Raw genomic sequence first — 26365 nt, 5'->3', positions numbered from 1 at the left:
ATATGTTTTTCTTTTATTGTTTAATTTTGACATTGAGACAGACCGCTTTAAGATACTGTAGGCTAATGCAAGGGTTTAATATAATGACACAACAGATACTTTTCCTTAACAGTTAACCAAACATTCACTTCAGATATAACAGATTAAAGGTCATACTTGCATGAATTCTTGTCAAAACAGATATTTTTAAAACTGTAATTTTGTGTAAGATGTCTATATATATCTGGGTCGCGCACTCGCATGTTTGTGTGCATGCGCTTCAGACGCCTGCGTCAGACATCGCTTTTGAGCCTTGTCACTCTTAATAACTCTTTTAACATCAATCAGGTCCCGAACTTTATCTCTCTTAATAATTATTTTAACATCAAGCAAGTCCTGCAGTCTATTTTCTATCATTTCTGAATGCTTTAAAAACGAAACTAAAAAGTGAAAGAAGACGCATCTTTGCTTTATATGGATTTGAGACGGTACACCTCTCAGGAAACGTGCAGATAAAGATAATTTTAGATGTTTAATGACCATTTAGAGCATTGAATTCGCTAGACGAGAGCTTAATGTTCTTATTTTTATGAAAAGCTCCGACTCAGACAGCGCCGGTTACTTGCTGCTTCTCAATTCATCCAGCTGTGGGTCAAACAGAAATTGCGTGTTGCGTTAATCGCGCGTTAATAAAATTAGTGCCATTAAAATGAATTTGCGTTAACGCGTTTATTTTGACAGCCCTAATATTTATATATATAAATATATATATATGCTGTATTTTTTAAGTTTTGAAGGTTTAAATCAAAACAAACCAACTGCAGTTGAATTGATATTAATTTGAATGCACAACCAAAAAACGAGATTTCTGAAAAATAAAAAAAACTGTTGTGGGGTGCACGTCTGCTTCTTTTGCAGAAAGGCGTCCGTGGCTCTCTTCTTTAGACTGCATGCATTTAATTTAAAATTTTGTCAGGCACAGTCGGGCATAACGTTAAATCCTTTATTTATTTATTTTAAAGCGAAAATACGCATATAAAATGTACAATGTACATCCAAAACAAAACGTATTGGCTTCCATGTTATTTAAATCTTACCGAGGCGAGTCAAACTCTGTTTAATTCAACTGTCCGACGTGCTTTCTCTTTAAATGTTCGTGCTTGACCGAGGTGCTGCCGTGAAATGCAAAGACTGCTTTGAAAACCATGCAGGTAATCTTTTTATTCGCCGTATCCAGGCTAAAATGCTCCCAAACCTCAGATGTTTTGGTACGCGCATCTGCTGCGTTGGACGCTGCCATTTCTGTGTTATCGCTGAGCAGAGAAGCTAATGCGCATGTGCGACTCATGTCTGGCGACAACGTCGACAATAATATTCATTGTCGACTATTTCTATTATCGATTTTTGTCGACAACGTCGACGAATCGTTGCAGCCCTACTCCCAAACGAACATTATTGGAAACCCAAACAAAAAAGCAAATGCAGTAAAAGACAGAATATAATGCATGCACTGTAAGAGGCTAATTACACCAACCACGCTTTAAACGCTTGGAAACGCAAGGCGCGACACACTGCCTTTTTTAAAAAAGAGCAGTGCGAGTCGACGCGGCTTTTATATTGCTAGGCAACCACCTAGTCAGCTGTCTTGTCAATCAAATATTGAAGTGTGCGCTCTTTTGCTGTTAACTGTCATATTAGCAGAAACTTTAAAAAGATGACGCTTGCTCTGACCTTGTTTGAGGGTGAGAGGTGCACAAACACGCAGGAGAGAGTGAGCGAGTGGAGTCCGGTTCTTCAAAGCAACTGTAAACTTCCCTCACCACAACGTAAGGCCCGCATCTCCCCTCATTCGAGTGGACAATGGAAAGAGGCGAATGACGTCGGGCGCTTCTCTGCTCTCAGCGTTCCTTCAAAGGCGCGTGCTGCGGCCGCCGGCCAAAACCGCAAGGCGCTCAGCGCGCAATAAACAGCGCGCAAACGCTCCATGCCCATAGAATATCATTTAAAAAAGGCGCCTGCAACTGCCATAAACGCTTTTGGTGTAACTGGCCCCTAAAAGGGCCAAACAGAAAGCTGCATCCTCCGGAGGTCGCATATGCAGGGTGCATACGTCATTAAGGTTTATTTCAGATCATTAACTGAGCATTACATTCGCAAGTCGTGAGCATATTACAACAATTTGCGATCAACTAAATTATTAGTAAACTTTATAATTGTTAGTAGTCTCTAATAAGACAGTCTTTATGAAGTAAATGCAGTTTAAAAATGCGACCTCCGAAGGATGCAGTCTTTTATTTGAGAAATGGCCAGAATTTCACCTACACAAGAAATCTCGCGAGACACACTTAATCTCGCGATACATATTTAATGATCGCACGAGATCTCGTCACACCCCTACATATGCATAATGAAAGTGATGGAAGTGCGCTAGTTTTTTCCAGGTGCGTCCACGAAATGTGAACCGCCCCTAAGGCTCACCGAAAAAAAACTCGCTCATCTCCACGTCAGCACCCGATGTGCGTAATCAACGGTCGCGTGACGTCGACCAGCGTAGCACAAGCCTAGGGTTCGGTTCGGTGGGGAAAAAAATCTAAGATTCGGCCGAACCCCGTCAAAAAGCCCAGCATTCGTCCGAATCCTGTATTCGGTGCATCCCGTTAATACCTTTTACGCATTGACATAGGTCATGAATTTTAATTGAGATGGGATGCAAAAATGAATTTAAGTAGAATTAAATCTTGTACTGTTGTGAATATAGTTGTAAGACACAAGTATTATTTACAAAATATTATCTGTGCATTGCAAATGGCTTCCTTTAATGTGTTATTCATTTATATGCCTTGTTTTAGGCTATGATTTATCCATAGATTTGTTCTCTGTAGCTAAATAACGTAATACATTAGTCATACTTACTTATGATTCATGTTTTTTGCAAATCTTGTGTTGCATTAATAAACTTCCTCTGTTGTGTAACAGTTTGACTTTTTTGAATTGCAATCCTGTAGATTATTCTTGTCATTGCAATTCAGCATCCTGTGGGGTGTGACTCATTCAAATTCCAACATGTGAATTGAAAGAAGCCAGTTATGAATTTAGTCCAGCCCCGATTAGATGGGATGTGCTATGACAAGTAAACCTTGCTAACGGTTTACCTTATTAAACTTATTTCTTTGGTAAAGAAGAAAATTGTATTGCAGTGTTGTAGTATTCAAGAGCCGCCATAAGACTGTATACAAAAAACTTGTCTGACCAACAATCAAATCAGTTTCATTTTTCACATTTAAATTTAATCAATCTACCTTTTTTTGTATGACTTACTTGAAAATGCATTTAAAGAGTAGACTAGAGTGTAGTCTGGAGCAGTGTTTTCCAATCCTGGTCCTCGTGTACCCCCTTCCAGAAAGTTTTAGATGTCTCCTTATTTAACACACCTGATTTTACTCAACGGCTTGTTAGGGAGACATGTTATCCATTCTGGAAGGAGACTGATAAGTTGAATCAAGTGTTTTTTTTTAATTGAGGAGACATCTAAAACTTTCTGGAAGGGGGTACTCTCAGACCAGGATTGGGAAACACTGGTCTGGAGTATAGTCTGTTTTTGTGTACACGGACTTATGCGCACAGTCGAAAGCACAGCCTTGCAAACTATAGTTCATTTGATAGACGTTCTAGTCTACGCTTGCCCATTGCGACAAAATGTAACACATCTCTTGGGCTATACTAAATTAATCTGTAAGCACATGCGCTGACTGCGTTTCAAAAATCGCACATGCACTGTACTCGGACCCTCACGTACGTGTAAAAAGTAGACCATATTTTCGCCTTCAGTTTATGCAACCAACCACTGGTCTTAATTGCATTTCGGATTTGTCTTAGTCTCTGACATTATTTTAAGACTGGTCAAGACCACAACTGTTGTGATCATTAGAGATTTTTTTAGGGGTGCTCCAATCAGGATTTTTGCAACCGATAAAGAGTACCGTTTTTTTTTCTTCATGATCGGCCGATACCAATGCACGATACTGATTATTTAAGCTGATATGCAAGCTCTTTGTAACTCATAGAACAAGGAAGACATCAGCCCGTTTTGAGGACAGTGAAAGCAGCGCTATAAAGATAAGTAAATTGTGTGAAAAATACCGTGTCTTTTTACACATGAAACATGAACACATATTGCGCACTGTAAACGCAATCAAAGCTTCAAAAACACAGAAAGAACGGGACCTTTAACTTTCGGGGCCAGGCGCATAACCGTGGCAATGCGAATGCATTTGATAAAACCGTCTATAGTCAGTGTGTGTTAACCATGTATGTGTAGTTCTTATGTGTGTGTGCGGTGTGTAAAGAGTGCTAGGCAGCTGGTGTGGTGGGAGGCCGGAGCTCGGTGTCTTGTGACTGTAGCATCAGCTCCGAGCTTTCAGCATTGTGTCTGTGCAGCCGATCATCTGAGCAACGCTCTGGGGGGGAGAGCGGCGCGAGAATCCAACATGCTTGAGCAACAAACAAAGCCCTATTTGTGAATGAGGTCATTCCTGTGTGCCTATAGTTTGATGGTGTTTACTAATAAAGCACGCATTGGGAATGCGGGGCAGTTATGTAACCATGACAGCATCTCCATTTGTTATTTATAAAAGTGGTTAACTCGCAGTGAGGTTCTTGTTATCATCACTGACAAATCAGTGAGTAATATCCATTTTGTGGATCCAAACCCGTCTTTTGTGTCACTCCCTTTGCCTGCCACTCCTTTGGCTCTTATGTATAGTCCCACTAAACCAACAGACAGAATGGCATGGTTTATTATGATGGTTTATTTGCTTTTAATACTGCATCACAACAATAGAAGGGTTTGCATTGGAATACTGATGGATTAAAAAAAAACGGCAAAGGAGTTTGGGGTGATTACAAGGTGTGATGCTCCTATCTGGAATGTTCAGTCCAGACTGACACAGCTGTGGATCAGGTGTCATGATCTGGATCATTATATTGCTCTGTCAGTTAGTCATTCATGCACGTAAGCAGATAAACATCGTTTGATAGCACATTCTGAGAAGGTCGCACGCAGCCTCTCGGCCATTGGCTCAGGGATGCAGTTGCCATGGCAACTGATATGCAAGTTGTTGCTGGGCTTCAGATGGGAACCTATGCTGGAAGCGATCACTCTCCTAAGTTTTGGCTGGAGAGAATATGCTTGTCTTCTCTGATAGGCTGCTTAATAACAACATAATTTGCCTATAAACAGGAAACTCAAGTATTCCAGTCTGTTTTATATTCATGCTGCGCTGTACTACGCTGTCTATGACATTTTTTTATTACATTCATTATTTTCATTAGAGATGCTCCGATCAGCATTTTTGGGGCCGATTACCGATCACCAAAATCATGATCTGCCGATCGCCGATCAGTGCCGATCACAGAATGGCAGTGGAATGGGAATCTTTTATCTATAATCTAGCAGAGTTTGCACCATTTGTAGAAATGAAATTAACTATAAATTAGGTGTATTATTGTTTTAATAAGAGAATCAAATAAATAAGCACAACAAATATTTCTTCTTGCAAAGAGAAATGTAATATGCCTTTAAAAAGGTTTATGTCTGTTAAAAGTGATTAAAATAAAACACTTCACAGTCTTTACTGTATGAATTAAATATACACGCATTCGTATGAAGTACAACAGTTTTTCACTGATGAGCACAGAGTAATTTTATTGAGAGATGAATTAGGATACTGTAGCTTTAAGACGTGGGAGAGATCATTCTCTTCACGTGCACTGATGACAGGCTGCTGTGTATGCGTGCGGCGGGTGTCCGCAAACAAGAGCAGCTGTGAGGAAAATGGAAGTTTAAACCTTCAAAACTTTAAAACGAATGCAAGTAATAAACTTTCGGCATGAGGATGCAATTGTCCGCGATAGATATGTGTTGTATACGCTGATGTGAAGACGCATTGCGCTGAGGACCAGAGCGCGTCCTCGTAGTCCGCAAACAAGAGCAGCTGTGAGGAAAATGGATGTTTAAACCTTCAAAACTTTAAAACGAATGCAAGGAATAAACTTTAGGCACGAGGATGCAATTGTCCGCGATAGATATGTGTTGTATACGCTGTTTGATAGGGATGTGAAGACGCATCGCGCGTCCTCATAGAAAATGCGCATATCTCTGTTAAAGGCAGAGAGGAAATCCAAATCTGCACGTCACACAGACATGAGCAATAGGTTACAAAATGCTCGCACTGTGTAAAATGGTCTCTTATTGCAGCCGTATCAGGAACGCTATGATGACAAAAGTAAACAGAAAAATCGGCTCATGAGATCGGCAAATTTAGCGAGTGCCGATCGCGTCATTTAATGTCGTTATCGGCCGATTACGATCGGCGGCCGATCGATCGGAGCATCACTAATTTTCATGTACGATTCTAGTTTTACCTAATGCTTCACCATCCATCATTTGAACCGCAAAGTAGTGCTGCGCTGCCTCACGATTAGTCTAATTAGACTAATCATTTGCAGAATAAAAGTTTTTGTTAACATAATATATGTGGGTGTATCCACATATAACCAGGGTGTAAACTATAACCATTAGGGATGTTCACATTGAACGTTTAACCGTTAACCGAAGGTAAGAAATTATGACTGATTAACATTATCAGTTAAAATAAAAAATATTTGTTAATACATGGTGCGTGTCGTCATGAGCCGACAGACATTTCGCCACTTTTCTATCTTTAATTTGTGAATGTCCTGTAAATGACACAAATGATTGCTGCCCTGACGGTCTGATAAAGTAATCATTTGTATGAGAAATCATTTGTATGCGTGTTTGGAAGCTGAACGGAGACGCGCGCGTGTCCGCGCAAGATGGCGCGGTCCGTCTTCCGCACATCCGGACAGACGTTCGCTGATGGCCTCTGACCCTAACCATAAACATATAGCTCTTTTTGGACAAACAGAGAAAGACGACGCAAAACCACTGACCACTGTGGTAGATGAAACGGAGACAATCTGCCCTTTGGATATTAATCCTCTGGACCGATCACCGATCGCATGCTTTTTAATAAGGTAATGTTGCGTGAATATCTGATAATGTATGAATCCTGGTTCTGTTGTTGATCTGTGGCTGCTGTTTGCACGACGCAAAACCAAAGACGACGCAAAACCAAAACTTTCTGAAAAGCGTCCTGCTTTAGAAATGACCACTGTGATAGATGAAACGGAGACAATCTGCCCTTTGGATATTAATCCACTAGACCGATCGCATGCTTTTTAATAAGGTAATGTTGCGTGAATATCTGATAATGTATGAATCCTGGTTCTGTTGTTGATCTATCACTGCTGTTTGCACGTTCAAATTAAATTTTTTTTTTACTAGTTCACAGACAACCGTCAACTGCATTTTTACTCAATGACAATTTCATATTAAAATCTTATCAGTTAACGGTTAATGTTCGGTTTAGAAGCTACGGTTGTCGGTCGGGAAAATTAACTGATATGAGCATCCCTAATAACCATTATTTTTAGAGGATTTAAAAAATATTTCCTATAGAATTATTTAAATTTTTTAGATTATCATTATCAAAAATGATCATTACCGCCACATGATATTACATTAAATATATGCATTTACAAACTCATGTTTCGGTAATGAGAACTATAAAGTTTAAAAAAACAAAATTTCTACTTTTATCTGCAGAGAAATAATAAAGATCATGTTCCATGTAGATGTTTTGTGAATCTCCTTTCAGATATATATATATATATATATATATATATATATATATATATATATATATATATATATATATATATATATATATATGTGTGTGTATTCATCATTACCGTGGGTTCACACCAGCCGCGTTTAAGGCGTCAAAATCGCATCTTTCCTGTGTAGTTTACTCGCTTCCTTTGCACGTCAAATACTAGTCATCGAGACAGTCACGCAGAGATTCGCGTCCTGGGAGGGCCTTCCATAGGCTTCTGCGACTTCGCTCGCTTCCTGTAATCACTTCATTACTAGAGCAAGCTCCTGATTGGTTAACGTGGTTTTTCTGTTTAAATTCAAATTTTTCAACTCGCGCGTTTTCCACAGCAACCCTCAATTCGCGCCATTCACACAAACGGGTCGGAATCGCGTCTGCTCCGCTAAAAGCCTCATTCGTGCCGCAAGACCTCTAGACGCGCGTCAACGCGTCTTTACATTGACTTACTTCGATCTCTGCTATCGATATTTTAAAAGCTTTCAAAGAGCTGCAGGTGTTCAGCTCTATTTTTTTACAGAAAAAGTATTGCAATGTATTGCAACATGCAATGTATTGTATTGTGATACATTGTATCATGGCCCATGTATCGTGATACGTATCGGATCGGGAGGCTCTTGCTAGAGTTCTCAACGGGTCGGGCCAGCCCGACAAACCCGACGGGACCCGCGAATTCGGGCCGGGTTCGGGTCAAAAATATAAGCAACTGAGTCGGGTCGGGTCGGACCTTGGGCTTAATCTTTTACGCTCCGCGAAAAAAAATTATTAATCATCACTGCTGTTTACCGTAAAGAAAGTCTGGTCTGGCTGCTGCAACATGCATCACAGAGAGGGGCGGGGGATAGCAATAAGCTCCGGGGTGGATCAGCAACGGATCCAGACCGGAGCTGCCGGCTTCAGAACGGATCCGTTGCGGATCCGCCCCAGAGCTTATTGCTATCACTGCATGCACGCCTGTTGCCTGGAGAAGAAGAGATGGAGAAAAGTAAACTTGCCGCAGGTGAATTCATTTTTAGGCATATTTATATAGCCTATATTTAAAGTTTATTGTTTCAGTTGTTTGTATTGTTATAAGGCGTGAACATTAAAGCTTGGTTTGAATTTCCGTCTGCTGGTCATGATAATAGCCTAACGTTACGTGTATGAGAAAAAAGGCAGGGGGGGGGTCGGCGGCGTCGGGCCGCGGGTCGGGTTCGGACAGATAATTCACGTTGATGTGTCGGGTTACATCGGGTCCGGGCTTTAAAAGCCACGGGCCGGGTCGGGTCGGGTTGTAATTTTCAGGCCCGTTGAGAACTCTAGCTCTTGCCAATACCCAGCCCTACTACCGCGGCTGGTCTGAACGCAGCATTAGTAATATGTGTTGGTAAGGACTTCATTTTGACAACTTTAAAGGTGGTTTTCTCATTATTTAGATTTTTTGCACCCTCAGATTCCAGATTTTCAGCCAAATGTCGTCCTGTACTAACAAACCATACATCAATGGGAAGCTTATTTATTCAACTTTTATAAAATATATAATCTATAAATCTCAATTTCGAAAAATGTATACTTATGACTGGTTTTGTGGTCCAGGGTCAAAATTGTTATATGTATGTCTATACATTTTTTTATAATATATATTTATAAAGCTTCAAATTAGCATAATGAAAGAAGTTCATCTATCCTTTGAGTTTTGATTAAAGCAAATGACTGGATAGAGAAAGAAGAGACTGACGATTGAGGAGGGTTTCTGTTGTGAATGCAGCTCCTTAATTTCTTGCTCTTTTTCTCTCTGTCTAAAGAGGAACTGACTGTTCTGCACAGTGACCACATCTGCTGTAATGCGGTGCATTAGTCTGGGCTGTTTTGCTGCAAACAGCAATTTAAGCAAGTAGTTTCTCCTAGAGTTGACTTAAAAACAGTATTCTTATAATTTCCTCTTTATGGTTTCACTTAATAATTCTGTTTAAACAGTTGCAAAAGCCTGAGACCACATGTAAAATGTTAAATACATTTTAATTTTAAACAATTTAAGAATGTTATGTGCTTTAACGTCATTCATCTTTAAATCTTGAGATATCTTGAATCATCATCATAAATCTCTCTCTCTCTTTCTCTTAGGTGTTGGTCCGCATGAGGCCACTGTCTTGCAGATGAGCCATCATTGGGGGCTGTCGCGTCGCAGACCCAGATAGTGACTGGAGGCTGCGGCCCAGGCCCGCCCCCTCCCAGCATGCCCAACGCTGTTCGTGCGGGGAGCCTGAAGGACCCCGAGATCGCCGAGCTCTTCTTTAAAGAGGACCCCGAAAAATTATTTTCAGACCTGAGGGAAATCGGCCATGGCAGTTTCGGCGCGGTGTACTTCGTAAGTATCTTTACACTGTATTGCAAATGACTAAAGGGTTGTTCTCTATGACTTACTGATAAACAGATGCAATTCAAGGAACTTTGACAGCATAAACACAACAATAGTGAGCAGTTCTCTTAAAGGAATAGTTAATTTTCTTAAAAGAAAAATCCAGATAATTTACTCACCACCATGTCATCCAAAATGTTGATGTCTGTCTTTGTTCAGTCGAGAAGAAATTATGTTTTTTTGAGGAAAACATTGCAGGATTTTTCTCATTTTAATGGACTTTAATAGAGCCCAACATTCAACACCCAACCCAACACACAACAGTTTTTTCAACAGAGTTTCAAAGGACTATAAACAATCCCAAACGAGGCACAAGGGTCCCATCCAGCAAAACGACCGTCACCCCTGACAACAAAAACAACAAATATACACCTTTAAAGCACAACTTCTCGTCATGTAGATCCGGTCGTGATGCACCAGCTGACCCCACGCAATACGTGATGACGTCAAGAGGTCACAGAGGTCAAACGCGAAACTCCGCCCCAGTGTTTACAAGTGTTTTGAAAGAGGACCGTTCCTACGTTGTTGTATGTCAACTGATATTAATTAATGTCTTTGTGTCAGTTTATTGTTTACAATGGTCCGCAAATGTGCGTTTTATATATGTAACACGTGACCCTTCGACGTCGGTATCGGCCGATAATGGCATTAAATGACTCGATCGGTGCTCGCTAAATCTGCCGATCTCATACACCGATCTTTCGGTTTACTTTAGTCATCAAAAGGATCCTGAATGCGGCTGCAATTAAAGACATTTTTTACCTAGCGCGAGCATTTTTACAACACGTTGCTCATGTGCGGCGTGCAGATTTGTATGTCTCTCTTTGCCTTTACAGAGATATGCGTATTTTCTATGAGGACGCGCTCCGGTCAACAGCGCGAGGCGTCTTCACATCCCCATCAAACAGTGTATACATATCTATAGTGGACAATTGCATCTTATTGCCGAAAGTTTATTATTTGCATGCGTTTTAAAGTTTTGAGCGTTTAAACTTTTATTTTCCTCACAGCTTCTTGTCTGCGTTCAGCCGCCGCCCACACACACAGCAGCCTGTCATCAGTGCACGTGAACAGAGCGATTTCTCTCTCACGTCTTAAAGCTGCAGTAACCTAATTCATCTCTCAATAAAATCACTCTCTGCTCTTCACTAAAGAACTTTTATACTTCATACGAATGCGTGTATATTTAATTAATACAGTAAAGACTGTGAAGTGTTTTATTTTCAGTACTTTTAGGAGACATAAGCCTTTTTAAAGCAATATTAAATTTCTCTTTGCAGAATAAATATTTGTTGTGCTTATTTATTTGAGTCTCTATTAAAACAATAATATACCTAATTACTGCAAGTAATATAACAAAGGCAACATCCATGGTATTATTTTATCTAGAAAAAATGGAACAGTTACAGTCATCAAAGAGCTTGCATATCAGCTTAAAAAAAAAATCGGTATCGGCTGCAAAAATCCTGATCGGAGCATCCCTAGTGTTAAGTGTTGGTGTCCATTAAAGTCCATTTAAAATGAGAAAAATCCTGCAATGTTTTCCTCAAAAAACATAATTTCTTCTCGACTGAACAAAGAAAGACATCAACATTTTGGATGAGAAAATGGAATATTCCTTTAATATGTGTTTTGCCCCTGTGAGAAACTTTTTTATTCTGCTGATACTTCCGAAAAAGTTTTAATCAAGTTAATCCAAACATAGTTCTAAATTTTTTTAGAGGAAATTATTGAAAACATCTTTTTTTAGTCTTACTTTATTTAATTAGACTTTATTCTCACCATGAATACAGCCTTAGAAGCTGGCATGGGGTTTATAAAGAAAGATATATGTTTTACTGTCAGCATCAGCCATGGGAAGTCATATGAAGCTTAGGAAGACATTAAAACAAGTATCATTAAAAGTTTTCAGTGTTTTAAGTTTTCAATGTAATCTTGTCTGTTACATCCCATTTGCATTTGTTCAGTTGTTTTCTAGAAATTTAGTCATATAATGATTCACACAAAAAATAGCTTTAGTTTGACACATCTGAACTGTTTTAAGTCTGAGTAACCCGTGCATTTAACTCTTTCCCCGCCATTGACAAGTTATCTCATCAATTAAGAGAAAACTTTTTTCTGCCAATAGCGCTTTCCTGATGAGTTTTTACGGTAATTTGTAATTCACTCTCTTATCCAATTTATAAACAACTGCAGCAAAATTTTCAACATTTAAAACTATGTGTATGCTTTGATAACCGTTCTGAATCTGATCTCTAACAAAATTCCTTTACTAAAATGCTATTTTTTCAGCTTTTTGCTCAAAATTTTGTATTTTTGAAGAAACCTACCAATATTTAAGAGGTACAAAAAGAAAAAAATTAAGATAGGATGAAACGTTTTTTTTTTTCCGTTTTGTTTGTTTGTTTGAAAGCAGAGGGTCTGTTCTTTCATTTGATATATTTGTATGTTTATATATTTGTAGAAGAAAATTTGAAACAGGCAGCTGTTTTTAAAAAGGCTGGCGTGGATAAGTTATAATAATTTTTACACAGATCATTTTATTTATTTCAGGCATGGGACGTTAGGACCTCGGAGGTTGTGGCCATTAAGAAAATGTCATATAGTGGGAAACAATCCAATGAGGTAAAATAAAACATTTTCATGCTATCACGTCAATTTCTTTTGAATTTCCATAGAGATTACACATAATTGTGACTTCCTCTAAACCGCATCCTAATGGTATGATGGATATATCCCACAATTCATTATTCTATCAGAATTCTGTCTTTTTGCATTTACCCCCCTAGGCATGTTAAAGGTTTAGTGAGGTAGCTATGAAAGATTATAAGCAAATTCTTTATATAAGAGGAGAAGAAAGTCTTAATGATCTTTTTAAAAAACCCTTTTAACAGGGTTCCCACGGGTCCTTGAAATCCTTGAAGTTTGTGAATCTGGGGAAAAAATTCAAGGCCCTGGGAAGTTTTTGAAAATATACTTACATAGATACAGGTCAATGAAAGTGCTTGAATCTATTTTATGCAAGAAGTTTTCTGGAAAAAATCCATATTATTCCCTGTGTAGTGGAGGATAATATCATAAAAATTCTAGACTTTTAAAGCACACGTGCTAAACTGTTTGCTTTAAATGCTTATATCTTCTGTATGCGAATGTTGATTCCTACCAAAATGCTTTTTTGCATAGTTGTGTTTGACACATGAAAACATCTCTGGTTACGTATGTAACTGTTGTTTCCTGAGAAGGGAACGAGACGCTGCGTCTCCCTTGCCATACTTCCTGCATCACTGTAACGCCATCTTTGGCAATATTTCAGATAGCAATATACTTCCTGGCTCCCATGTCACCCTGTCTTTGTTGTTAAGCCTCACCATTGGTTTAATTTGATACACATTCAGACGCACTTACCCCTGGAGGCGTCCCCAAAGTGTCACCGCAGTGACAGAAAGGGAACTGTTACAATGTATCTTAAAAGGTAACACAATGTAATTTTGCTCTCACTTGAAATGTGTCCCCACATTTAGTCCTTGAATTTGAGGGTATAGGACCTGGAAAGTCCTGGAAAGGCCCTTGAATTTGAAGTTAACTGAGGTGTGGGAACCCTGTTTTAAGTTATTTGAGGATACATTGTGCTATGTCGTTGTAAATTGAGTTGGTAATCAGGGTTTAAATATTAAAACTCTGTTCTAACCCAGTCTGAATTTTTACAGAAATGGCAAGATATAATAAAAGAGGTCAAATTTCTTCAGAGGATAACCCATCCAAACAGCATCGAATATAAAGGATGTTACCTGCGAGAACACACAGCATGGGTGAGTAACAAATCTCCTGCAATCTCATACACTCTCAGATTAAAAGGTACTAATATATATCATTTAGGTATAAATATGCACCTTTGAAGTACTAATATGCACTTTTTTGAATACAAAGGGGTACTTTTAAAACGGTTTCACTTCACTGACAGCTTTTGTATCTGTGTATGAGTATGTCAGATGCAGTCCTGTAAATAATGTTATATTTGTTTGTTTTCTGTATGCATATATTCCTGTTTTAAACATGCTTAAACATATCTTCTCTGTGTCTCTTAGCTGGTTATGGAGTATTGTCTGGGTTCTGCCTCAGATCTTCTGGAGGGTACGCTTTGATGTTTTTGATGATTAGCTGCAGATATATGCAGATGCCCCCAGTTTAAACCAAAAGAACATTTATTTATTTATGGAAGTATTTGTCAGCCAGACCCACTAAGAAGATCTGAGAGACCTGTTTTTTTTTTTCTTTCAGTACACAAGAAACCCTTGCAAGAGATTGAGATAGCGGCGATTACTCATGGTGCTTTGCAGGGGCTGGCATACCTTCACTCCCACAACATGATTCACAGGTGAGACCTCACGTTAACTAGCGTTTTCTCTCTTAGTTAGTACTAAACCTGGCTACAGTGAATGTACAAATGCGTGATCTTGTTAAATGAATAGCATATTAATACACTCTCAATTTAGAGAATATAGCAGGACAATGACTTTTGTGTGGTGGCAGGGCTCCAGACTGCCACCAAAATTTGAGAGTGTGCCACTGAATTTTACATCCAGTCGCACATGTGTGACTAGTAAATTTGACCTTTTTTTTTGTGATGTGACATTTGAAATTGACATGTGACATGCGAAATTTGAAACCACACATTGTACTTTCTGCATCTATCATTCAAGTATTTATTAGTAATACAGTGGACATTAGTAGAAATGTGAATATTTGGTTAGCATGTTGATTTACAGTGTGTGCCCCTAAATTTTCTGGTTGCGCCCCTAAAATTTTCAGTTTGGGGCCACTGTGCTTCTAGTGAAAAAAGTTAGTCTGGAGCCCTGGGTGGGTTAGGGTTGAGTGTGTCAGTAAGGTTTTTCTTTGCTGTTTGACAGGGATATTAAGGCCGGGAACATCCTGCTTACAGAGCCTGGTCAGGTGAAGCTGGCAGATTTCGGTTCTGCGTCCATCGCTTCTCCAGCTAACTCATTCGTGGGGACTCCTTATTGGTGGGTTGCACTGTTTTTCTATTGCTCTCCGAGACTTTCAGCATTGATAAAAGGCTACGGGAAAATCTAATAATTAATGATAGTCTCTGTGGCTGTTTCAGTTTTTAAATCGGATAAGAATTAAATAAATCAAATGTCTGCTAATTCTTTTTTTGCCTTTAATGTATTCTTGAAATGTTGTTATAGTTGTATATTATATGATATTTGTTGTCATCTAAGGATGGCCCCAGAGGTGATTCTGGCAATGGATGAAGGTCAATATGATGGAAAGGTCGACATCTGGTCTCTAGGAATAACCTGTATTGAATTAGCTGAGGTGTAATTATGTGATGCATGCATATAGCTCTGTTTTTGCTCGGTCTGTTGTCTATTTCTGATGAAACTCTTTCTTTCTTCCAGCTGAGAGGAAACCTCCACTCTTTAACATGAATGCAATGAGTGCCTTATACCACATCGCACAGAATGAGAGCCCAACGCTCCAGTCCAGTGAATGGTGAGCACAGTACATGAGAAATAGCTCCAATGTTTTAACCTTCTTTAGCTCGGACCTGAACATTCTTCTCTTTCTTTCCAGGACGGACTACTTCAGAAACTTTGTGGACTCCTGCCTTCAGAAGTTACCCCAGGACAGACCCAACTCTGAAGAACTTCTGAAAGTAATCATTTTTCACTTAACGATGCATATGTAATGTAAACTGACAATATTAATTGTAGATTCAAATATCGCAGAAACGTGAAATCACATAGGTTCTCACATGTAACGAATTACATTTACTTGTGTTACTGTAATTGAGTCATTTTTTGTGTACTTCTACTTTTTGAAGTAGTTTTTAAAATGAGTAATTTTACTTAAGTATGTTTTGTTTAAAGTATTGTTCTTCGCTACAACTTAAGTTATATCGTTACTAAGTAAAAAAAATATAAAAAATAAAGCAAGGTGGAAAAGGCGAGCCACGAATACTGATTGATTGATGGTCGGGGGAAAGCTCTAAATTTACAAAAAGAGCCATGAAGATAGACGAAAGAGGCGCCAGTGATGCAAACTCTGAATTTAATTCGTATGAAAATTTTTTCCATTGCATAGTACCCCACGGGTCAGGTCGTGTCAGCTCACTTTACTTTGGCTTGGTTAGCTTTTCCATCGAGTTTAGTAATACTTTGGAGTGGGAGGGATTATAGGCATGTCTGTATATTTGTGCTGCCTACTGCCGTGACATTATGTGAGAGCATCGTTGTACATTCCCATACATTTCAGGGCTCCAGACTAACTTTTTTCACTAGGAAGCACAGTGGCCCCCAACTGAAAATTTTAGGGGCACAACCAGAACATTTAGGGGCACACACTGTAAATCAACATTTTAACCAAATATTCATATTCACACTGTATTACTAATAAATACTTTGATGATAGATGCAGAAAGTACAATGTGCTGTTTTAAATTCAGTGTCACATCAAAAAAAAAGGTCAAATTTACTGGTCGCACATGTGCAACTGGATGTAAAATTCAGTGGCACACTCTCAAATTTTGGTGGCAAAATGCGACCATTTGGTAGCAGTCTGGAGCCCTGCATTTGTTTATTTCTCAATCCGCCAAAAAATTAAAATTGACCACCACAAATAGATGTTTGCGCATCACGTTTATCACTACCTCTGTCTCATATGACAGTGTTGTTCAACGCACTCCGTTGAGCCTCATTTAAGTTGCGTTTAAGGATATATATGGAAGAGGGAGTTTGGGAACTTACAGCAAAGCACAGATGACAACAGGTTTAATCGAGACAGCGCAAGCTAGCATGAAGGTAAAGCTAATCTTTTACATTATAGCGATGACACTGGTAGTGACGATTCTCTCAGACCAATCAGTGATCTACAGTGTTTTCGCGTCACGTTTTGATATCAGCTCGGGTCGCTTGGTACCCCGACCCAGGTGGTACTAAAAAAAGGGTACTACGTACTGCTCCCAAAAGTAAGCTGACCGACCCAAACCAAGTTTTTACAGCTCATTTGCACAACGCGCCAGTGTTTTTGACACCATGCGCATTATCTTCTGAGGTCTAGCAGCTTCGCGTGAAGTCAAACACAACTTAACTTAAAGCAATAAACAATTATTTAACTAACCTAACTATAGTGATTGCATTTACTAGCTGCTGACCTCATATTTTTTGCCTCAAAAGTGCACCTTGTTAAATCATTAAAGAGTTCCATGAGTTTCTTAGTTATAAAAAGATATATTTATTTACTTTTTGTTATTGCACTTTAATTAAATTTTTTAACTAGTAACTTTACTTGCACTTAAGTAAAATATTATTAATGTAACGGTAATTTTACTTGAGTAGAATATTTTATTACTCTTTCCACCTCTGCTCGTGAATGTGTTTTATCACAACGCACATGATGATATTGTAGATGTTGTAACGATCGGTAAACTGCTCAAATTATGATTTTTTTTAAAACTTATCATTTCACATTTATTAACCCACCAGAGTCATATTTTTTGCAATATTAATGAAAGGATGTGCTTTGTGGAGCTTTGAAACGTTGAAATCTGGTCAATGCCATTGAAAAGCAGCTAAAGAAAAACAGACATAAACATGAGCCCTGTGACGTTTTAATCTTCTTGATATAAAGAAGCCAAGTGTTATCGTAAAGTAGAAATTGTCACAAAAAAATCTGATCCTTTTCTCTTGATCTTCATAACCCTTTCTTATCTGTGTGCAGCATGCATTTGTTCAGCGTGAACGGCCGGAGTCGGTGCTTATTGACCTGATCCAGCGCACCAAAGATGCCGTGAGAGAGCTGGACAACCTGCAGTACCGCAAGATGAAGAAGATTCTGTTCCATGAGGCCCACAACGGCCCTGCAGTCGAGGTTCCAGATGATGAGGAGGTCAGTTCGGAGGACGTTATGTTTATTTGTACATGCACTACCTCAGCAAAACCAGGTGATTCATGTGGGGTCTTAATGTGTTGTAGGAGGTGGAGCACAGTGTTGGCCGCACCGGCACGGTGAACAGCGTGGGCAGTAACCAGTCAATCCCTAGTATGTCTATCAGTGCCAGCTCACAGAGCAGCTCCTTCAACAGCCTGCCTGACGCCACAGACGCCGCCGACGACAACAAAAGCGAAGTAGACCTGATGGAGAAAGACCAAACCATTATACCCAACAGTTCCGTGATCCACGTCAAACGGGTTTGTGGACTTCCAAATACGTTCACATTATGTTTTTGCATATGATACAAAGTTGTATTTAGTATCTCTGTAAAACCGTAACCTCTTTAAAGGATGAAGAGACCTTTCAGGAAGACGTGGAGACTCCAAGGACGCCAAATGAGCCCCAGTCGCCCCCAGCGCAAACTCCACGGCGACAGTTCCGAAATCGAGAGCACTTTGCAACCATCCGCACAGCATCCCTGGTGAGAGCCACATTTCCACCCTAAAAAAGACGTGGAGAGTCTGTTTACTGTCTGATCACATTATGTTCACTGTTTTTACTCAATCTACAAAGAGTTAACCATCACATGCATGTGTTTGTGCATTAGGTCACTCGTCAGATTCAAGAGCACGAGCAAGACTCCGAGGTACGAGAGCAGATGTCTGGCTACAAACGTATGCGCAGGCAGCACCAGAAACACCTTTTGGCCTTGGAGAACAAGCTGAAGGGGGAGATGGATGAGCACAGACTCAAATTAGACAAGGAACTGGAGAACCAGAGGAACAGTTTTGCCGCAGAGATGGACAAACTCATCAAGAAGCACCAAGCCACAATGGAAAAAGATGTACCGTAACACAATTACACATAAACAAAGAGCTAAGATGTCGAAAATGAATTATTAATGTGCCATGCTACCTCATTCTCATGATTTGTTAACAGCTGGTCTTTAAGTTTAGCAACGCTCTGTATTCCAGGCCAAGACTTTTGCCAACGATGAGAAGAAATTCCTGCAGCACATTCAGAGCCAGCAGAAAAAGGAGCTCAACAGCTTCGTGGAATCTCAAAAACGGGAGTACAAACTGCGCAAGGAACAGCTCAAGGAGGTCAGAAAGCTTTACAAGCGTAAACCACTAGACCCTCCATTACACAGTCCCATGCATTGCACTTTTTATTTTCAGGAACTGAATGAGAACCAGTCCACACCAAAGAAAGAGAAACAGGAATGGCTGTCCAAGCAGAAGGAGAACTTCCAGCACTTCCAGGCGGAGGAGGAAGCCAACCTTCTCCGTCGACAGAGACAGTATCTGGAGCTTGAGTGCCGCAGGTTCAAGCGGCGGATTCTCATTGCACGCCACAACGTCGAGCAAGATCTTATGAGAGAGGTTCGAAAATGAAGGGCATTTATTTACAAACGTCTCAAAAATAAAGTTTTGTCTCCACAGACTTGATGAGTTTGTTGTAGGGGTGTCACGATTCGATAGCTTTTCAATTCTAAGGTCACGATTCGATTCTCGGGTTTTTTTTACCGTCAGACGAGATTGTGAGACTATACCCCAATAAGTCATGTTTAAATGCTGCTTTCATAACTCTTAAGCAACTGAAATAAGTTGTTGTGAAACTTAAAGGATTAGTCCATTTTCTAAAAAAAAAAATCCAGATAATTTGCTCACCACCATGTCGTCCAGGATGTGGATGTCTTTCTTTGTTCAGTCGAGAAGAGATTGTTTTTTTGGGGAGGGCATTCCAGGATTTTTCTCATTTTGATGGACTTTAATGGACCCCAACACTTAACAGTTTTTTTAAACGGAGTTTCAACGGACTATAAACGATCCCAAACGAGGCATAAGAGTCTTATCTAGCGAAACGATTGTCATTTTTGACAAGAAAAATTAAAAAATGCACTTTTAAACCACGACTTCTCGTCTTTCTCCGGTCCTGTGATGCCCAAGGGTGACCCCATGTAAAACATCATCACGTCAAGAGGTCACGGATGACGAATGCGAAACTACGCCTCAGTGTTTACAAGAGGACCGTTCCGACGTTGTTGTGGAATGATACTTATTAATGTCTTTGTGTCAGTTTATTGTTTAAAATGGTCTGCAAATGTGCGTTTCATATATGTAACACGTGACCTCCCTACATCACTACGCAATTACGTGAGGTCGCGCTGGCGCTTCACAGGACCGGAGGAAGACAAGTTTTTGTTGTTTAAAAGTGCATATTTTATTTTTCTTGCCAAAAATAACTATCGATTCGATAGTTTGAGATCGTTTAGAGTCTTTTAAAATTCCAAAAAAACTGTTAAGTGTTGTTTTAAGTGTTGGTGTCCATTAAAGTCCATTAAAATGAGAAAAATCCTGGAATGTTTTCCTCAAAAAACATAATTTCTTCTCGACTGAACAAAGAAAGACATCAACATTTTGGATGACATGGTGGTGAGTAAATTATCTGGAATTTTTTTTAGAAAATGGACTAATCCTTTAAACAGATCTCAGTTCAGAGAAACGACCGGTCCTGTCTCAGATGCCATGCTGTGCATGCGCGCGTGCTTTGAGTTCAGCTGAAGGCGGGAGCCGCGTGCCGTTTTCGTTTCCCATGTAAAGACCAGCTCGCGTGGTGTCTCCTGCATCTTTTAACTAGCTGTAATTAGCTAAGTTAGAGGAGGTTGACTTGCAGCACTCAACACGTGTTTTTTTCCTGCTTGCCAAGCCGACCGGACGTGACATGGGGCGTGGCAGCATCGATGATTTCATTTTTTTATTCGATGTTCGAGGTTGTGACTTCATTTGGATCGATTTCAATTTAAAATCGAAAACGTGACACCCTTAGTTGGTTGGTTTGCTAACTTCTTTGCATAGATCCACCAGTGTAGCAACCTCATCGGTCTTATGCATGTGTTCATAGGAGTTAAACAAGCGTCAAACGCAGAAAGATCTGGAGCACGCCATGCTCCTCCGACACCACGAGTCAATGCAGGAGCTGGAGTTCAGACATCTGAGCAACATCCAGAAGATGCGTGCCGAGCAGATACGCCTGCAGCACCAGACCGAGCTCACCAACCAGCTGGAATACAACAAGCGCAGAGAGAGAGAGCTCAGACGCAAACACGTCATGGAGGTCCGACAGCAGCCCAAGAGCCTTAAGGTAACCAGGTCACATTTTCAAGTTCAGAGTATATACAGTGCTTTAACTTTTGTTGATTGTATATAGTTTAATGTAAGGACATGTTTCGTGACTGGGTGCCAGTCCATGTGGCAAACCTCATTGACGTTTTGTTATTTCTCTGCCAGTCCAAAGAGCTTCAGATCAAAAAACAGTTCCAGGATGCGTGTAAGACCCAAACCCGGCAGTACAAAGCCCTGAGAAACCACCTGCTGGAGAGCACACCAAAACCAGAACACAAGACCATGCTGAAGAGACTCAAGGATGAACAGACGAGGAAACTAGCCATCCTCGCCGAGCAGTACGACCACACCATCAACAACATGCTCTCCACACAGGCTGTGAGTGCAGGATAATGTAATGGATAATGTCATCAATGTCTGATCGTATTATAAAGACTTTTTCTCTTTCTCTCTCAGTTGCGTCTGGATGAAGCACAGGAAGCCGAGTGTCAGGTGCTAAGGATGCAGCTGCAGCAAGAGTTGGAGCTGTTGAATGCGTATCAGAGTAAGATCAAGATGCAGACGGACGCCCAGCAGGAGCGAGAGAGGAAGGAGCTGGAGCAGAGAGTGTCTCTGAGGAGAGCCCTGCTGGAGACCAAGGTCTACTCATTCACTTAAACACATCACCAGACATTCAATCTATACAATGAATACCCTTGATATTCAAATTGATATCTGATGTCACCCTCTGATGTGTTTTTATAACAGATTGAAGAAGAGATGTTGACCCTGCAGAACGAGCGCACCGAGCGGATCCGTAGCCTTCTGGAGCGGCAGGCCCGAGAGATCGAGGCGTTTGACTCGGAGAGCATGCGCCTGGGCTTCAGCAACATGGTGTTGGCTAACATCTCTCCTGAAGGCCTCAGCCACAGCTTCCCCGGGGCCCCGGGCAGCTGGATCCCCCATCAGCACCACCCGGATAGTTCTCAGGGGACGCAGTGGGGTAGCAGCATAAGTTCGGGGACCAGCCACCACTATCACTCCAGTCAGGGAGGACCACAGGCCCAGCAGGGCTGGGGCCAAGCCATCCCCGGAGGTGGGCTTCCACCGTGGGGCCACTCTCCGTCGGGCCCCTCAGGGGCCATGCCAAAAAGCAGCGTGGGGATGCGGAACAGCCCCCAGGCGATCCGGAGGACCACCTCGGCGGGGCGCACCGAACCGGGCATGAGTAGGAGCACCAGCATCACATCTCAGATATCCAACGGTTCACACCTGTCCTACACATAGACACCAGTGCGTTTGTGCCGACCCTGAACACACAAAAACACACACGCAGGGTGGGGAAACGCACTGGCCCAGACTAAAGACAGGCACAGAGAGCAGAACTAAATGCACTCTTTCTACCCCACCTCTTTCTTTCCTCTTTTTCATTTTATCCTCCCACATGCACATGCACATGTAGTAAATATTGCTCAGGTCAAGAGGTATTCCAACTCTGCACGAAATGGATTTGACAGGCGTGCAGAGTTGGAGTCACCAACACTAGTCTGATGATTTAAAGCTTACTTGAGTGCTAATGATATATAAAGGGTATATAAAATAGATGTTTATTGATTAAGCTTTAGTCCACTTAATGTGTGGAGTTACAAACCCAAAGCGTGTCTAAAGGAGATGTTGGCCATAATTCTCAACAATAAATGAAATCCGGTTTCGTCAGCTCTTTAGCTATAAGCCTGCTGTCATGCAACGATTTGGAGGTTAAAGAAAATAGTGAGATCAATGACTTGTATGCGCAGTATATGTAATGTCTGTATTAGGAAGAGTGCCGCCACCTGGCTGTGATTCGAGTGTTTAAGTTGTCAGAAGTTTCAATTGCAAGATTTAGTTCGCCTATATTAGGACAGCGTGTGTTTTGTTTTTAAATACTTGACCATATAGACTTTCTTTTAGACGTCAGTTTAAGATTATAGGGGTCATGTTGTTGCACAAGAAGTGTGTTGTTTTTTTAGTGCTAGTAAGCACAAATCTGTTCATATCTCTTGCGTGCTTGCTTTTTTCGTTTGTACTTGAATCAGGTTGTGAGTCTCCCTTTAGTCATCTCTCAGCGTTTTTATTTTATTATTCGTGTCAGCTGGATTGTGTGTTAAGGTGATACAGAAGCAGTATATTTAAGATGCAGTTGAGAAGATTAAATAAGTATATATTGTCCTTTTGGTCCTTTTGTTTTGCATACAGCAAGCTAAAGGATATGTTCAGTGCCTTGAATTTATTAATGATTTCATGCCAAGATGTAAATGTCCCAAATTGATTTTTACTCTAATCTTATACCCCAAGTAGTAAACGGACACATAAATATCCAATGTTGTGACAGAATGTAAGTACATGCTTGTGCGAGTTTGTGAATATGATTGGGATTTTCCCATACTGTAATCCCATTTTGCTCATTTTAAACTTTCAAGGTGCCTTTTAATAGCTGCCAAGCAGAAGCACTTTATGTGTGTTGTGGTATATTGTTTAGGATTATCATTAATACAGGCGTAAATTGTATTGCGTGTGGACCTTGTTGTTGAGGGTTCGCTGTTTTAAAATATATGCGGTCACTTTAAGGAAGTGGTAGGTGGGGAACGTGTTGGATTTGTCAGTGGGTTTTGGACAGTATCTTTAAGAAGAAATCAATTACCTGTTTGAATGTACTTTGTCCTCCATCAGGTTGTGTCTTGTTTGACACTCTATGATTGTAATGAATTGTGCATGATTGACTTCCTGAAGGTCATGACAGCAGGCTTATGTGAAACATAACAGGCAAAGCGCTTTCATAGCAATAAAAAATCTTGATCTGGTATCATACCATTGACACTAAATAGCAAATGAGTGTGTTGACCATCCGACACGAATACACTACCACCGTGTTGTCTCATTTTACACACAGGTGTCACCTCATGACAATATGACAATAATAGTATTAAGGTCATAAAACAAAAGAACAACACAAGAAGACACTGACCAAATAAAATGCTAACTATAATATATTTTAGCTTTTACCCTTTGCTTACTTTTCACTACTCTATAAAGTGGATATATATTTAAAAAAAACAATAGCTGCCCCAAAGATATAGTAGATAGCCAAAAAATGCAATTATTTTTTTCCCATGTTTTATGGCTGGATGCAACCACAATGACCAAGCACATGAGTAGGATTTTCTCTTTAACTGGCAGGGAACCCTTTTATCTTTTCATCCCTGCTGCCGTTCTGTCCTCTGTGCCGCCTGTTCGGCAGGTGTCAGTGCCCGGTGTTGTGAGGATATGAGCTGTGCTGCCGATGCCCCTGCCCACACCGTTACCCAATGCTTTATCTGCCTCTTTGCCATCACACCACGCCAAGCTCAGCCTGGATCCAGCATTACAGAATGGATGGATGCCCGAATGCACTTTTTTGGGATTTTCGTTTAGTCAAGCTAACTTTTCTTCCAAGTGAGTTTGTGTAGTTGGTTTGCGTGGCATCGCTATGACTGCACGAGTCACTTTGACTACAAAAACCATTGACTCGAGCTTGTAAAGGTTTTATGTTTTGACACTTATGATGGAGTATAATGTTACCCCCTATCCCTTGTGCAATCATTTGTGAACACAAAATGCTGCCTCTCAGTCCCCAAGGCAGGACCCATCTTTCTCCCTTCCCTTACGTATCCCCCCAAAAAATTACAGAGTGGATTCAGCTCTAATTTGAAAATCGTCTGGGGGAGAGTGTTTATATTGTATATTTGACTAAAATAAAGATTTTAAAAGACAAATGTTAGCAGATTTGATGGTGGCACCCCATCAAGAGTGTCTGCACATATAAAAAAAAATATTTAGAAATGTAAACTATTTACCGTGAGCTTTTATGAGGTTTTTGGCCTGTGTACGAGGAGACTCACTCAGATTTGAACTTCAGGGAGTAGTGTGTGTTTACATGTCACCTCTACACACTTTGTTTTCCATTTTCGTGAGAAAATTTGTCTGTTTCTGCATATGCCGTGGTCCCCTGTGTTCTTCATTTTGAACCTTTCATTTGTGTGAGCCAGCAGGTGCAGCGTCCACTTATATATCCTACCGTGGCTTCAATTTATAAAACACGAATGTGCAGAATAGAACTGTAAAAAAGTCAAATATTTTAATTTTTCCATTTGTTTTACATTTTGCAATCAAGGTAAGCCTTTTGTTTTAACCAACAAATGTTTTGTTCGATTGTTTTGTTTATTTTGAATACCATTTGGGTGAGGGCTGTTTGCATTTGGTTGGCATTACTTTGTCATGTTTATTTGTCATACCTGCCACCGATATAGATTCAACATTTTATTTTTGAGTTTTATCCTAGTTTTTCAAAGACTTGTTCTACTGACTGAAATTAGGGGATATGTTAGTGATATATGAGAAATACTAGAATGACTTTTAGTCTAAATAATGGAGGTTAAACCTCTGGTCAAACACTGTGCCATTCCACAGCTGCCAAGCCCGATCACTACTGCATTGTGTCCTCTCAAGAGAAACCTATTGACAGGCTATGAAAGAGTGATGGTTACCAGTGCACCTGAACATTTTTATCGCCAACACTACAATGAAATGAGGAGTGTGAGAGAGAGGGGCTGGACTGAGGGGAAGGGCTACATTTCTGTATAAAACATCAGTATTCATTTGCTGTGTTTAAAATGGCATGCTAATATACTGCATACTATTAAATAGAGTATGGGTAGTATGCTAGTATGCTATTTTAAATGCTCCCATTGTTTTCTGGCTCAGCATCACCACTATAACTCATATGTAACCTGTAACAAAATGTATAGATTGTGTATCATGTTATTGAATGTCTAAAAAGATTATAAAAAAGTTTAAAAATACAGAATAAATTGTTTGAAATTGTATTAAAGTATTCATGAATAAGAGAAAACAAAGTCTAGGGATAAATGCTATTTTTTCTTCTGTAATTACTATTGTGTTGATGGAGGAACACTGGTCAGAGGATCCGCTGTAATAAAGTACATTTCGTACAACATTTTGGATGGTCTTTTATTTAAATGGTTTGAAACATAGACTGTAAAAAGATAAGTTGTCATTCAAATCTATCTTGAAACTTTTTTTTATTTAAAATTTACCGAGTTTGACAACTGAGTGAAAGCTTTTTGGCCAACATTACATTT

General features: G+C 40.1%; 1 protein-coding gene across 1 annotated transcript in view; it reads left to right on the top strand.

The window, feature by feature from the left end:
* Positions 1-26218, top strand: part of taok1a (TAO kinase 1a) — a 33415-nt gene extending 7197 nt beyond the window's left edge. The window contains exons 2-20 of the mRNA XM_073863163.1: positions 9837-10080; positions 12685-12756; positions 13839-13940; positions 14217-14262; positions 14410-14506; positions 15039-15152; positions 15372-15468; positions 15557-15645; positions 15727-15808; positions 17872-18039; positions 18126-18341; positions 18434-18565; positions 18692-18928; positions 19059-19187; positions 19263-19466; positions 20989-21228; positions 21375-21587; positions 21666-21848; positions 21957-26218. Of these exons, the coding sequence (XP_073719264.1) occupies positions 9949-10080; positions 12685-12756; positions 13839-13940; positions 14217-14262; positions 14410-14506; positions 15039-15152; positions 15372-15468; positions 15557-15645; positions 15727-15808; positions 17872-18039; positions 18126-18341; positions 18434-18565; positions 18692-18928; positions 19059-19187; positions 19263-19466; positions 20989-21228; positions 21375-21587; positions 21666-21848; positions 21957-22475 (3072 nt within the window). The 5' untranslated portion in view covers positions 9837-9948 and the 3' untranslated portion in view covers positions 22476-26218. The remainder of the gene's footprint in view (positions 1-9836; positions 10081-12684; positions 12757-13838; positions 13941-14216; positions 14263-14409; positions 14507-15038; positions 15153-15371; positions 15469-15556; positions 15646-15726; positions 15809-17871; positions 18040-18125; positions 18342-18433; positions 18566-18691; positions 18929-19058; positions 19188-19262; positions 19467-20988; positions 21229-21374; positions 21588-21665; positions 21849-21956) is intronic.
* The last annotated feature ends 147 nt before the right edge of the window (positions 26219-26365 follow it).

The sequence above is a fragment of the Misgurnus anguillicaudatus genome, chromosome 24 (genome assembly GCF_027580225.2).
Source record: "Misgurnus anguillicaudatus chromosome 24, ASM2758022v2, whole genome shotgun sequence".
Taxonomy (NCBI): Eukaryota; Metazoa; Chordata; class Actinopteri; order Cypriniformes; family Cobitidae; genus Misgurnus; species Misgurnus anguillicaudatus.
The sequence above is the reverse complement of the archived record's forward strand: the minus strand, read 5'-3'. Positions and strand labels throughout refer to the sequence as shown.